This window comes from Pecten maximus, chromosome 4, assembly GCF_902652985.1.
Source record: "Pecten maximus chromosome 4, xPecMax1.1, whole genome shotgun sequence".
In the NCBI taxonomy this organism is placed as follows: Eukaryota; Metazoa; Mollusca; class Bivalvia; order Pectinida; family Pectinidae; genus Pecten; species Pecten maximus.
Window position 1 is genome coordinate 20846460 of NC_047018.1, and position 16270 is coordinate 20862729.

The 16270-nt window shown below is 36.0% G+C and overlaps 1 protein-coding gene across 2 annotated transcripts in view; it reads right to left on the reverse strand.

Moving 5' to 3' along the window:
* The window catches only part of LOC117325468 (coiled-coil domain-containing protein 78-like), a 51397-nt gene continuing 35127 nt past the window's right edge, over positions 1 to 16270 (reverse strand). For both annotated transcript variants that reach the window (XM_033881685.1, XM_033881684.1), the window contains 13 exons: positions 15728 to 15859; positions 13144 to 13230; positions 12520 to 12699; positions 12048 to 12221; positions 11604 to 11654; positions 10578 to 10666; positions 10066 to 10144; positions 9168 to 9293; positions 8546 to 8742; positions 7992 to 8166; positions 6764 to 6795; positions 6140 to 6313; positions 1 to 4842 (listed from right to left, as the gene is read on the reverse strand). In XM_033881685.1, coding sequence (XP_033737576.1) covers positions 4722 to 4842; positions 6140 to 6313; positions 6764 to 6795; positions 7992 to 8166; positions 8546 to 8742; positions 9168 to 9293; positions 10066 to 10144; positions 10578 to 10666; positions 11604 to 11654; positions 12048 to 12221; positions 12520 to 12699; positions 13144 to 13230; positions 15728 to 15859 — 1617 coding nt within the window. In that variant the 3' untranslated portion in view covers positions 1 to 4721. The remainder of the gene's footprint in view (positions 4843 to 6139; positions 6314 to 6763; positions 6796 to 7991; positions 8167 to 8545; positions 8743 to 9167; positions 9294 to 10065; positions 10145 to 10577; positions 10667 to 11603; positions 11655 to 12047; positions 12222 to 12519; positions 12700 to 13143; positions 13231 to 15727; positions 15860 to 16270) is intronic.

Here is a 16270-nt window from a genome sequence, read left to right on the forward strand (position 1 = left end):
TTTCAATTTCTGTATTTATTTCAGTACAAGATATATCTATAACTATGATTTATCACATGCATTGAACTAAAAAGAATTAAATTATATCACATCAGCATTGATCATCACATTTACAAAGTGTTTGTATATATACATGTACATAGTATATGACAGTTCATCCTCCCCTACATTATACAGCTGAACTACAGGCAGCCAAATATATTTGTATGAAACACAAGCACAGGAACTTGATAATCTGTTACAGTAGAATACTCTGACCAATCCAGGTGTGTATAGAGTATTATTAGATGTTTTAGAGAGTATGGTTAAACTCAGTAAAACTACACCTGACATTCTGATATAGATACTATTTACATCCATATCAACATAGTGGTGATGTACAGATACAAGGTGTCACTATAGCTAGGATATCTCCTTGCCCATTACTCCCCCCCCCCCCCCCCCCCCCCCCCCCCTTTTTTTTTTAACAAACGAATAAAGCATCTTTGTACTAAGATGTTATCATGGCATATGTCGAAAGAAAAACATTCTTTGAGACTGATGGTTGTTTATTACAGTTTGGTGACCACAGGGAAGAAAAAATCACTTGGGTTAGATTTTTTCATAGACAAATTCACATGCAATGCAATGAGGAGCAAGTAACTGGAGATTTTAATACAACTCTGGACCAGTAGTACGGGTCACAAATATCAGTATAGAGACAGTTTTACATTTTGCAGGAGTATCCAGTTGAATGTGTGGGACTTAACATGTCTGTATACACAAATATACTACCACTACTGAATACCTGGTATCAACCCCTCCCCCCAAAAATATCTAATAATGTTCTATATACATCAAAACAGGCCACAAAACATATACAATACATAATGTAACAAATTATCTGTCCATTTGAACAGATCTACAACACAATTGGGTAACTTACATCTTATATACTGGTATATATTAAAATTTATTTGAATTTATACATGTAGTTAAAGCACTTTATTTTGTATTTGTTTTAAATAACAAGTTTTATAATTTGTGTTTATATGTAGTTTTGAAATATGTTGTATAATGCCAGTTCAGACTTTATTCTCAGTGGCACCAACGAAACAACCACAGAATATTTTCACTTTAAACTATAGAATTTAAATACTTGCATGAAAATCTCTGGGAACAGTTTGTAAGACTGACACCGTTTAAATGATATTACATCATATATTAAGGGAAAAAACAACATTCAGTATTTCAATCAATCATCTATCGATAGGTATACCATCCTGTATGTAATTATCTACTGTAAACATACTTATCTGAGCAGTAAGCTTATTTTAGTGTTTTTTACCCTGGAAGCATTGCGATAAATTATGATTGCACTAATGACTCTTTATATATGCTATTTCTATAGGAAATGATGTGGCCGTGTCAATCAATCATCCTACTAACCAGTTAGAATATTGATAATGTTTGCTAAAATTGGAGTGCACCAAAACTAATACATGTGCAGTATTTCATTTACACAGGATGTATATGTTCTAGAAAAAATATGTGGGTGCTAATTCTGAATACATTGTACTTTACATTCATTATTAAAAGTATCTGGTATACCAATACAATCTATTTTCTTTCTAACCTTACTTCTAGGCTTAATTTATATGACATAATTTACATATCTTTGTTTACATGTTATGGCACAAACTTACCATAAATCTACATATAATTGTGAATAGACTGACAGCAGAAGATAATGTATAAAATAACATTTGCATGACTATGATCAGCAGGAAAATATTGCTAAAAATTGGTCTTTAAATATGATAATTACTGATTCTAAGCAGCATTAGTATACCAGTGTACAAACAACAGTGTTTGTTACACACCATACAAGTCAACAGTGGCTGTAACTTGGAGAATAGGTCACCGAAAAAAAAAGGATTTTCCACTCAAGTATACATATACAGATAATCTCAGAATCTTGTGCAGTATGTGAAAACAATTGTTAGATTAGAAACATCCATAATATTTGATACTATTAGGTACAGGAATGTGAATGAATACAGGTAAATCAGGGACCTGTGCAATCACAAAAAAAAAAGAAGATGAATCATGATCCTGTGCAATCACAAAATAGTGATAGTATAAATGTATATACATGTATTGGGTCAGAACCAACAGGAGAAAAAATACACCTTATAAATATAATGTATCAGGAAGACTGGTGACAAACAATATTAATATCTACCAGTATATACCATACTGTTCATGACTTATAACTGGGCGGCTTGACATGCCGATGTGTATAAATGTATATAAGTTGGGTATATAATATTCTCAACCTACATACTGGAAAGGCACAGGAAGATAAACAAGTTACAAACACTATATTTTGAGCCATATGTGACAATAAAAAATCTGTTTTTGGCAAGATAGAAATTATTGAAAATAATTTTACACAGAAAAAATTACATTATCACAACACAGTTTGCCTAATGATGTACAGACATCAGCGTCGTCCTAAACTACAGTGACAAAATATCTGGTCATAGCCTTCATAAGAGTTACTATAATCAAAAGGACATGTTTTTCCTTTTCACTTTCATGCAGTGTTAGTTATTCATATGCCTATACTTCATAAACTTAAAGTGTTACTTTTAATTTCAAATGATTGCAATATATTTTCATTTTTTAATATTTACAATTTTACAATCTTAGATTTCTAATAACATCACCATTTTCAAAAATAAACCTAAATAATTCATGAATTTAACATCTTAATTGATCTCATTCAAAGGTGTTCTATATTTCACCATTTTTCGAGAATAGCATCAAATCATGAAAATCAGATAATAAGAAAAAAGAACGAATTAGTTAAATCCCTTTCAAAATTTCAGAGAATGAATGCATCATTATTGGTAAAATTACAAAAATTGAACCATCACAAAAAAATGCCTTTACAGTTAATTGAAACAAGATTCCCTGCTTAAATAATAATGCTCACTATAGATTCTGTAACAATTTCAAAATAAGGACTGAAAGAAATACATTCGTGTATTTCGACAAAATCACTCCTTACACAAGTATCAGAAAATAAATAACAAAATATATCTTTATAACATGACAATCAGAAAATAAAAATGTCATAAAGTTTACCAGTGTGGTAGGGTATTTTGAAGCATGGTGAAATGAACTGGGGTGAAAATACCATTATGGTGAAATAAACTCCCTCCTCCCTCATGGTAAAGTGAAGTCACCTAATGATTTGTTTTTAATTGACTTTTCTTCACTTAATTTTTGATCAGTTAACTTAACTATTTCTCTAAACCCAATAAAACAAAAATTTAGGGTTGGGCGGGGTGCTTCACTTGGTCATGGTAAAGAGAGGCGTACCCCACCCATCCCTATCCATACTGCATTGTATACAGGTATGTGAAAAAATGTACATACAATATGTAAATGTAAACTTATATCAATACGATGGAAGTTACGATGGAAGTTAACTATCGTATCCTGACAATGTATTTATACAGTAATATGCCAGATGAATTAATACTTCAAATGAATTTCACTTAAAAACATCACATTTCTTTTCTTGATTAGTTTTCTGATATAACCAGGTATAATTTTTGAACGTAACGGAGAAATAAAAAAGATAGATGAAATTGTAATAAAAAAAGTGATCAAAGGTAATAAAACAAAAAGTGTATTATTCCAGTCAGCCACATTATCAGACTGTATTGTGTCACTAGCACTTTACCCAATGTCTCTTCTGAGAAAAATACATTTACATAACTAAGAGAGAAATTCTTATTTGTCAGATCATTTATGCACAGTATTTCTGCATACAGTTGGATAAATACATCAAAAATGTCTTGGAAATATGATAGATGCAGGCATAACATTTGATTTATGGGGAATATTTGTAGCAGTAAGAAAGTGATCAATTTTCCTTGAATTTGACCGTACACTGAGCACCTAATTAATTATACATTATAACATGAGCCAACCACTAGTAACATTACAGTAAAAGTCTATACAGAACATGGACAAACGCGCTGACCAAACACTCACTATCAACTGATATCTTAAAACAGGGACAACCTTGTATAACAAATATTCACTTTAAAACATTTGTCTGTTTTAACTTCCATTTGCAAGTCAAAGTATCCAACATTGTCAGAGGGGCAAGGAACTATTCTGGAATAAATGTGAACACACCGTAGTGGCTGTGAACAACATACTATGTCAAGCCCAAAAAGCTGTTTCCATCATCTATCAATTTATCTTGTTTTGTGTAGAAAGTCTGAAAACTAGTGATAGTCAGACAAGTAGCTAGACACAAGCATGGTGCACCACTTAATCTGCAAGGGCCGCATATTCCTTGGGACAGCCTCTGTTCCAACGTGTGCCTGTTATTTGTCATTAAGGATCACACCACAGCAGCCCACAACTAGAAGATTCAGTAAATGATCTAGACTAATGAAAGATGAACAAGGTGTTGCTAATAGCAACTTCTGTCATGGTCTCCACCATTAACCATCCACAGACCTTCCTGAAGTTCATTAAATGTACATGTTGGTCCACTTTTGTTAAAAGTCTATCACTAAATACATTTAAGTCCAATGAATTTCCTCAAAAGATCATTGTTCCTGTTGTCCTTGGCTGTCATGGGCAACTGCAACTAGGTCAGTAATCCCAAGACCACAAAAGTCCACTGTTCTTCAGCTGTAAGGGGCTGATCATTATTTCCGCCTTGGACGGCGAGGTCCTCTGTCACTATACCCTCCTTGGACACCAGGGATTATCCCGCCATCCTCGTCATAACCTAGCTTCCTTCTTAACTTCACAATCTCTTGTTTGTATCTGTAAAACACAAATTTAGGTAAAAATCAGTCTAAGTTAGTTTAATCAATGTAATTAAGAAAGAAAAAGATGTTTGCCAGATTGGGACAGATATTAGATAAGATGATCTCTTTATGATGATATAAGGGACAGATATTAGATAAGATGATCTATTGATGATGATATAAGGGACAGATATTAGATAAGATGTTCTCTTTATGATGATATAAGGGGCAGATATTAGATAAGATGTTCTCTTTATGATGATATAAGGGGCAGATATTAGATAAGATGCTCCATTGATGATGATATAAGGGACAGATATTAGATAAGATGTTCTATTGATGATGATATAAGGGACAGATATTAGATTAATTGATCTCTTTATGATGATATAAGGGGCAGATATTAGATTAGATGATCTCTCTATGATGATATAAGGGACAGATATTAGATTAAATGATGGTTTGGTTTGGTTTATTTTGTTTAACGTCCTATTAACAGCTAAGGTCATTTAAGGACGGCCTCCCGTGCGTGCGACATGTATGCGTGTGGTGAGTGCGTATGTGTGTTTTGGGAGGCTGCGGTATGTTCGTGTTAAGTCTCCTTGTGATAGGCCGGAACTTTTGCCGATTTATAGTGCTATCTCACTGAAGCATACTGCCGAAGACACCCAGCAGCACACCCCACCCGGTCACATTATACTGACAACGGGCGAACCAGTCGTTCCACTCCAACTATGCTGAGCGCTAAGCAGGAGTAGCAACTACCATTTTTAAAGACTTTGGTATGTCTCGGCTAGGGGACAGAACCCAAAACCTTCCTCACAGCGGCGAACGCTCAACTAAAGGCCAAAAGTGAGGCATTGTCAAGGGAGACATTAGGAAGAAGAAAGTTGTTAAGAAAGAAGAGAAAAGAAAAGATCCCAAGTTTAGTCGCCTCTTACGATCATGCAATGGGGGCAGCAGGTACAATTCTTACGCCCTACCTGCAGGGCAGATTAAATGATCTCTTTATGATGATATAAGGGGAAGATATTAGATTAGATGATCTATTGATGATGATACCGGTATAAGGGACAGATATTATCATAAATGAGCTCTTTATGATGATAAAAGGGACTAACTAATCTTACTCAAGATCTTCCAATCTTGCTTAGAAATCTCTATAATGGAGTTACATCCATTTTCAATTGTTTAATGTCTAACCTATTTTGTAGAATGGGCAGCTTGGATGAGTCTTATGCCAAACAATGGTTTGGCTGTGCAAGTGGTATAAAAAAAATTATATGTGATTTGAAATTGATAATCTGCCTCACCTGATCAGGTGCCGTTCTATATAGTCCTGACTTTCCCGTAGCTGTTCCTTCAGGGATGTGTTTTCACTCAAAAGTCGTGCTCTCTCCTCCTCAAGCTGCTGCTGTGTGTTCAATGTATACTCTCGCAGCTGTTTCCTCAACATGGACCACGACTCAGCAGGCATGTCACCAACTCTGTAAAACATCAATGACTTATATTTATAGAATGATAAATAGATATTTTTCTCGAATGATATAGATATTTATTTTCTCTCTCATGTTTAAAATTTCTATCAAACCAAGGGTCTGTATCACTATTGTGATGTCACAAATTAGGCATGTAGCAGTTCTGACATCACAATACACTAAAAGAAAAATTACATCCTTCACTCTGTCAGAACTTCAAATTTTTGTATCTTTATATGGAATTTTTTCTTTTCTCCCAAAGGATGAGGCATAGGTTGATTCAAACTCTTGGAATTAAATATCAGCAAGATGAATCATGACGCAGTCATCAACATGAGATTTATAGGTTTTTAACATTTCTTTACATGGTTACAGGAAAATTATGAGAAATGCAAACAACTCCATAACAAAAGGCAGCACTAGACCAATAGTGCACTGCATGTACCATCATTAACTCACCTTCCTGAACCCAGACTAGGGTCACCTCCAAACTGAAAAACATAAACATATAGATTAGATCACTTCTCTGTAAAAACATTTTGCCACAACATACCTTATTCTCTGAACACCTCTAAATTTTTTATCAGTTTAAAACAGGAGAGCCAACAGTAGTATGTGTGTGTGTGCTTTGGAAGGCTGCAGTATGTTTGTGTTTGTCTCCTTGTGTTAGAGTGAAACTCAACTTTATAGTGCTATCTCACTGAAGCATACTGCTGAAGAAATCCAGAAAGGCACCCCACCCTGTCATATGGTACTGAGAATGGGCGAACCAGTCATCCAAATCCCATGACATGCAGGAACAGCATGTCTTGGCTCGGGGAGAGAACCCAAAGCATTCCTCACAGGGGTGAATGCTCAACTAAAGGCCAAAAGTGAGGCAGTGTCAAGGGAGATATTAGGAAGAAGAAAGTTATAAGGCTAAAAAAAATTCCAAGTTTAGTCACCTCTACAAATCATGCTATTGGGGCAGCAGGTTCAATTCTTCAGTCCTACCTGAAGGGCAGTCTGGACCATGGAAAACACATTATTACTAAATCAGATAATAGTGAAGCAAACTTGGTCATATCTTATTTATAGCTGTTAAAATCTTATTGTTCCCAACATTGTTATTTTCAACATTGACTTTATATCAAAGCAATATTAAAATTTAATATGCAAACAAGGTTTGGTTTGATTTTGTTTAACGTCCTATTAACAGCCAGGGTAATTTAAGGACGTGCCAGGTTTGGAGGTGGAGGAAAGCTGGAGTACCCGGAGAAAAACCATCGGCCTACGGTCAGTACCTGGCAACTGCCCCACGTAGGCTTCGAACTCGCAACCCAGAGGTGGAGGGCTAGTGATGAAGTGCAAACAAGGTATCTCCAGGGATAGAAATAAACCCATCACATGATGGACCTGGACATTGAAATAGCATCTGTTTGTGTTTTGAAATTCACTGAACTGTCGTCGGCATGGACATGTTACCAGACATGAACTTAGCTGATAAATACAATAAACAGGTTTTCCTCAACTGTTAACTAAACCTTATAGGCTTTGTATATTAAGTGTGGCCAGAAAGTTTTATAAAAATCGTGATTTTGTATAGGGGTATATTTAATGTACCTTCACTAGTTTGCATACACCAAGAGCATCATCGGAACTATCAAATTCGTAGCCATTTAAATGTATATCACTCAGCATAATTTACCTTGGTTTTCAGATTTGATGCATTTTGTTTTGTTTTATTGAGCTCTGTTTTCAGTCTTGCTATTTCCCTAAGGTTTGCTGAAGTCATCTCTGAGTCTGTCATAGTGATTTCCTGTTCATCTGGACCCATGTCCAAATCATCTATACCTCTCTCCTGACACATCAAGCGCAGGTTTCTGAAAATAATATCTTTAATGTGAAACAGAACAATGATACAAGGAGTGAAATCCACACGCACCTAGCATCTAGACTAGGATTCCCTCTGTGAGATCAAACCTCTAGACAAATTGTGAACGAAGCCTTAATAGTTTTTGATTGATATTCCACAGATGATATGGCAGGATGATCTCTTTTTGCATTTTGTTTGCAGATAAATAATATCTGAATTACAATTAGTTTTGTTTTAGACCTTAAGGTAACAAGTTCCCAATACGTACAGGTGAATCCCCACCTGTGATCTCTACCTCTCCCTCCCCTACCACCCACCCCCAACCTTATCTGGTTAATCAGAGTTGGTATTCCCTTCACACTGATACCACACCTGTATTAACTCACCTGTAGTGTATGAGTAATTCCTCGTACTTATGTATAAGGTGTCTCTGTCTATCACGGTACTGCTGTGCCGCTTTACTCAACTGTTCCTCACGTTCCTTGTGTGACCTTGTGATGTCCTTCATCATCTTGTCCATGTACTCTCGCATCTGTGTGGCTGACCGTCCGTCCGGAATACCACTACCCTTGTCAACATATTCCTAGTAATGGACAAAGCAATGAGCATTTATTCAGACAACTAAAGCTTCCACATTGTATATATAGCAGTTACCTTATACCTACCACCCATGCTTCCATCCAGGCCAACAAGAGTGATTGGTATATTAAAGTTTAAACAACTTGTTTCTCAATTGATGTAAAATAAAATTTATAATGATAATATTTTCCCTATAGGGTTTGACATCTAGAAAAACAGAAACATCTATTTTGGGTTTTATTTTTTTATCAATTACAAGTTTAATCTTATTTGATATTATTACATGTACTTGTAAATTAGTGAAAGGTTACTTGATATAGAGGTATGCATCACCACAAAATCATATACCAACATTTCTTTGATACTAATGAAGATATTCACAGTATGCTTTTTGTTTTTTGATACACTTGTTTTTAATGTTGTATTTACCGAGATATCCTCTACGTATTTGATGAGACGTGATCTGTAGTCCTCACCAAGATCTTTCACCTTGTGTTGTAGACGATTGTTCAGTAACTCCAGTTGCTCTTTGTCGCCCCTTAACACAATCAATGACTGATGGGAAGAGAGCACAATGTCAGTTACAGGTATATGAACAACAAGCTTCTTTTGTATTTATTTAATACACCTGTTCCTACATATTGCAATTAATCAGGTGTGGCAACCAATGCATTCATTGTGCAACTAAAGGTCATCCAAGATACCAGTAAAATTTTCCCTCACAACTACATTCCCATTATTGCAAGAGATTATCTTTATCCCACACTTTACAAGAATGTTCCAGTTTTTGGTAAGGAAATGATAATCTGTTTTCTTCTCTACCATAGCACAATCATGTAACATTATAAATTTTTCCACACATTTCATGCTCCATCAATAAAGGTGCAATATGTTTGGTTTACGATTACATTATTTAATGACAAGATAGAGTAGGAGAAAAAGAATCAATATCCCTGTGTTAGATAGGCAGCAATATCTCAATATTTGGAATCAGATTTTTAAATTTAGCACTTTGAACAAAACAAGAGGCCCATTGGACCTGTATCTGTCACCTGTTCTAAACTTTATAAGGTCATTAGGTCATTGATGATGATCAAATTATTACTCATTCTTTCTGGTATGAAACAAATTTTATATCAAAATAACCCTGGGATTCTTGGTTATCCAGAAGAATATATTTGAAGGTTTTAGTACATTTGACTGTGCTACCTTGAGAGTAGGATAAGGTTTATTCATTTCAACAAACTTGGTGGCCCTTATTTATGGTCTAGAAGTGACAAACAATCCTTTAATTCATTAAGATCTAATAAAGTAAGCAATATATTACCGCATTCATTTCTGCCATTTTCTTCTGTCTGTCTCTTGCCAAGTTCCTGGTATCATTCACCTCCTTCTGTAGAGTGGTTCTGTGTACCAACAAATCAAGGCGTCAGAGGTCAACGAAAGGTCAAAACAGAAGTGTCAATTCACTAAGGAAAGGTGTCAGTAAAGTTAGGTTTCATCATATGACTAAGGTGTCTTCAGGCGGCACTGTGGTAACACACCTGCCTTTCACCTAGAGGGCTGGGGTTTGATTCCCCGCGTGGATGTGAAAAGTCACCTGCCTGATTACATTGATTTTCTCTGGTACTTCAGTTGTTTGCTCCCACAGTAATTAAGACTCCTCGCTCACTTCCATCCAGGCCAACAAGTGATTTATATAAGTTAATATAATAGCTTGTTTTGCGATTGTTGTAAAATACACAAAGTCTACATTTAATAATCTATTGTCAATACAACACTGATAAGGAAATGAGGTTTAAGTATCATGCCTTAGGTCTAACCAGCCAAAATACTTACATTTTAGACTCAAACTTGCGATGTTCATCTCCATGATCCTGTTTTAACCTCTCCAAGTCTCTGTCATACCGATTTTTGTTATGGAACAACTGGAAAAGTTAACATTAATCAAGGTTAATATCCTGGTTACAAAACCAGTCATACTTATAAACTATAACACTGATTGGTCAACACCACAAAGTGGATATATATGGAGATTATATATACATTTATTTATAATTGGGTATCAAAGAGAAAAAAAAGAAACAGAAAAATTTAATTCATGTACCATAATTACCCTGCGATAAATGTAAAGAACCAATATATAAAGAATGGAATTACACACTTATAGGAAATAACTGAAACTGAAGTTGTTGTTTTGGTTTTTTTCCAACCATGACCTAGTTTGACTTTCATGCTAATAAAAATATGGGTTCACTTACGTATGCAGAAAATCCTTGACCTGTCCAGTAACATCTAGAGAAGATTTTCTGGACTGATGCATGGACAGACTATGTGATTACTGAAGAGTGCTATAGCTGTATTACAATGCGTGGATAGCATTTTCTCATACGAGTGAGTGAGGGATATCCACAGTTTTACTGGGGTGAGATTTTCTTATCTCACCCTAGGGAAAAGACAAGCTACACATGCTCTTTTCACGTTCTTAACAATTGTAATTCATCATGTAAACAATACCATGACGTCATGGCAACAGTACAATGACATCACGTCGACAATTCAATCACGTCAATTGATATATCAACATTTCCTTGCATTGATGTAACGTCAATATTAGATACATAAGGGGTAAACAGACCCAGTGTAAGAAAACAAGTAATCATTCACCCCATGGAAGTGAGACAGGGGAATCTCAACCCTCGGGGTAAGATAATTAAGCTGACAAACACTCGGCAAACCTCTTGTTTAGCACCTTAGGAATCTTCCCCTCGGGTTGAGATTCCCGTATCACCCCCAAGGGGGTGAAAGATTCTATTAATCTCAGTATGGTTTATACAACTTTACACAAAACTCAACATAACTTACAGATTCTTCCACATTAGCACGATCATTCTGTGTACCAAGTATTTCATCAGTCTGAAAAACAAAATCAGTATGATTTATATCTACTTAACATTGTCAAGTTATCAGATACTTTAAAGAGCTGCTTGCTTTATTTTTGGTTTATTCTTCTGTAAACAGTTAAATTGATGAATCTTACACTTATAGTTCTTTTTCCTTCAAATTTTATTTTGGGAAATTAAGATGAATATGAAATTTGATCATCTCTGGATTAATTCAATCATTAAGATAAATCTATGTGGGAGAGATAATGATACACTTTATGTAATTCAAAACCACCAATCATCATTCATTATAGGGGCCTAATACAAATATGTCAACCATTACTTAAATTGAAAACCTAAAATCCTTGTGTCTTTGACCTTGATATTTAGCATTGACTGAATAGGGCCTTGACCTCAGACTCACCCTGACCCTGCCCGAGGAGTTCTTGATCACTAGGGCCTTGACCCTGCTGATCTCAGCCTCCGGGTCACCCACGCTGCTGTCACCTCCAGACAGGACTAGCAGCCTCTTCATTAGAGCTGCCTTAGCATTGACTAAGTTGAGGACCTCTATACTCAGTTCTTCATTCTTTTTTGTCTGAAATGAAAAAAAGATAATTATCTAATTCTTGAACAATTCCTTTCTTTTTTTCTCCTCAAATTTCAAATAATTACAAATGTACATGAAATAAGAAAAAAAAAGTTTTATACCAAATTATATGTTTATATTCATTTTTGTATTATCTAACTCACTCTAATGTATTATCATCATAATATTTTATCATTATTGATAAAAAAATATCAAGGTCAGGATTACTAGTATTCATATACATGTAATTACTGATATTGATTTAATGGCAACAGAATTTTAAAAATAAAAAAAAAATTATTTTTACCTCCTTTTCATGTTCTCTGACAAGTGCTAGGTAGTTTGTCTTTAAAACAACATATTCATCTGCTAAATCCTTCCTGTCTTTTTCCATTTCTACCACTCTGTCCTTTGCATGTCGTGCTCCCTTCACTGATCTATCTCTCTCATTCTCTGCCTCAATCACTGCCTTTTCCAATAACAGGATCTGGTTTTGGAGAAATCAAGTCAGCAAAAACTACATTCAGTACAGTATGATCATGTCTGTTAGCATTGCAAGATTAGAATACATTCGAGTTGATATCTTATTAATCATATTTATATGGATTCTCAGGGGATTTGCAAAAGTGAAACTGAACTTTTATTCACTAATCATTTTGATTATTGTTATTCTAAGTTTTATTTTTTGTTTCTTTCAAGTGTCGAAAAAAAAATTAAAAATGTGAAAGTTGAAATTATAGTAAAGTCTGTTACACAATTTCTTCAGTCCAAGATTTATGGCAGAGCTTGACCTTTACTAGGTACCTCTATAAAACCGCTCCAATTATAAAGTAATACAATAATCCAGCTATTTTTTCTGTTAACTATGTGACAGATATTTTTATGAATCTCTCGATATCTGTGATGTATTTTACTTTATCAAGTTTCTAACCTTGTTATTCAGTTCAAACTTTGTAGCCTCAGACTCTTCTCTCAGTTTGTTGTTTTCAATCTGCATTTCAACCAGAGACTGGGAGACCTGTAGGAAACAGTTAACTAAGTAAAACAACCAGAGACTGGGAGACCTGTAGGAAACAGTTAACTAACAACCAGAGACTGGGACACCTGTAGGAAACAGTTAACTAAGTAAAACAACCAGAGACTGGGACACCTGTAGGAAACAGTTAACTACCTGTAGTAAACAGTTAACTAATATATATAAAACAACCAGAGACTGGGACACCTGTAGGAAACAGTTAACTAAGTAAAACAACCAGAGACTGGGACACCTGTAGGAAACAGTTAACTAAGTAAAACAACCAGAGACTGGGACACCTGTAGGAAACAGTTACCTAACAACCAGAGACTGGGACACCTGTAGGAAACAGTTACCTAACAACCAGAGACTGGGACACCTGTAGGAAACAGTTAACTAAGTAAAACAACCAGAGACTTGGACACCTGTAGGAAACAGTTAACTAAGTAAAACAACCAGAGACTGGGACACCTGTAGGAAACAGTTACCTAACAACCAGAGACTGGGACACCTGTAGGAAACAGTTACCTAACAACCAGAGACTGGGACACCTGTAGGAAACAGTTAACTAAGTAAAACAACCAGAGACTGGGACACCTGTAGGAAACAGTTACCTAACAACCAGAGACTGGGACACCTGTAGGAAACAGTTACCTAACAACCAGAGACTGGGACACCTGTAGGAAACAGTTAACTAAGTAAAACAACCAGAGACTGGGACACCTGTAGGAAACAGTTACCTAACAACCAGAGACTGGGACACCTGTAGGAAACAGTTAACTAAGTAAAACAACCAGAGACTGGGACACCTGTAGGAAACAGTTAACTAAGTAAAACAACCAGAGACTGGGACACCTGTAGCAAACAGTTAACTAAGTAAAACAACCAGAGACTGGGACACCTGTAGCAAACAGTTAACTAAGTAAAACAACCACAGACTGGGACACCTGTAGGAAACAGTTAACTAAGTAAAACAACCACAGACTGGGACACCTGTAGGAAACAGTTAACTAAGTAAAACAACCAGAGACTGGGACACCTGTAGGAAACAGTTAACTAAGTAAAACAACCATAGACTGGGACACCTGTAGGAAACAGTTAACTAAGTAAAACAACCACAGACTGGGACACCTGTAGGAAACAGTTAACTAAGTAAAACAACCAGAGACTGGGAGACCTGTAGCAAACAGTTAACTAAGTAAAACAACCAGAGACTGGGACACTTTGTTTTGTTTTGTTTTTATTTAATGTCCTATTAACAGCCAGGGTCATTTAAGGACGTGCCAGGTTTTGAAGGTGGAGGAAAGCCGGAGTACCCGGAGAAAAACCACCGGCCTACGGTCAGTACCTGGCAACTGCCCCACGTAGGTTTCGAACTCGCAACCCAGAGGTGGAGGGCTAGTGATAAAGTATCGGGACACCTTAACCACTCGGCCACCGCGGCCCCCTGACTGGGACACCTGTAGGAAACAGTTAACTTAGTAAAAAAAAAAATCAACATAATGTTTATGATCCTAAAAATAAACGCAGCTGAACATATAAAATAATATAAAATAAGAAGTTAACAAAGCAGAAAACATACATTTTTAGGTCACATTAACCTAGATTTTATATACTGGTGTGATAATACAGTATTTATTGTGCACACATTGCTGATTGTTACACAGTTGAAAGAGTAATTGAGCTAAATATAAAGTCTATCCAAGAGTGGACAGGTTGATGTAAAAGGCAAATACTACTCCCTACCCCTCCCTCTCCACACACCCCTCTCCACACCCCTACCCCCATCCAAAATATAATGACAATAGTCAAGCCCTAATGGTCATGATGAGTATGGTATGTAACGTGTATAACCTCATTGATTATAAACTAAAACATGTTTTGATGATTGTTTTTCCAGAGATTTATTCCCCTTTAGAAATAGAATAATTTAATAGAAATCCCCATATAAGTTGTTAGAGACAGGGAGGATATAGTAAGCCTATAGCTTACAATTCTTCTTTATTACATTGGGTGATAGGTAGACACAGTTGTCAGCATACTTAGTATAACTTACTGTATATTGAGGCAAATAACAAATCAATTTGCTTCTCTTAGCGTTATATGTAACTAACAAAATTCACAGGTTTCTTAGGATTCATTATCAAATGTAGTAAAATTAGTTCTAAAGGTCCTCTAGTGTATGCCTGTATGGCGTAGGATAAGCGAACCCTGATATTGCCACAGGATACAAAAGGGGCATAACTCCAATGAAAAAAACAACAACATTGAAACGAATATTAAGTTGCATCATAGCGATCTGTGATAGAAATTCTGGGTGGTTGATAGAGTTCCTCAGCTTTTAAATCTACTCTCTGATTAAGGCTGTGTTCAGTTGATGCAAGGAGTATACGTGCATGGACAAACTTTATATCAGGATATCTCAGCAATCATGACCTCTGACCCATACTCTGTCTGTATATATCTATATCTGGAGAGATCTTGAGCCTTGCCCTCTTACCTTAAGTTTCTCCTCCTCTGTCAGAAGCAGCTGCTGAGAAAGGTCCGTCTTAGTTGTGGCCATATTGCCAAACTTGTTCTGGACCGAATCATAGCGGTTCCGCAGCCTCTCGTTCTCATCCTTTAGCCTCAGCTGATAAAATAAATGTCACAAGATTCCCACTAAACTGTATATCACATTCATTTCCCAATGAATCAAATATATCCTACATGAGTTCCACGATCCTCAGAAACATAGATAGGAACAAAACTGAGATTCTGTTTAGTGGGAGAGGAACAAAACTGAGAGCCTGTTTAGTGGGAGAGGAACAAAACTGAGAGTCTGTTTAGTGGGAGAGGAACAAAACTGAGAGTCTGTTTAGTGGGAGAGGAACAAAACTGAGAGTCTGTTTAGTGGGAGAGGAACAAAACTGAGAGTCTGTTTAGTGGGAGAGGAACAACACTGAGAGTCTGTTTAGTGGGAGAGGAACAAAACTGAGTCTGTTTAGTGGGAGAGGAACAACACTGAGAGTCTGTTTAGTGGGAGAGGAACAACACTGAGATT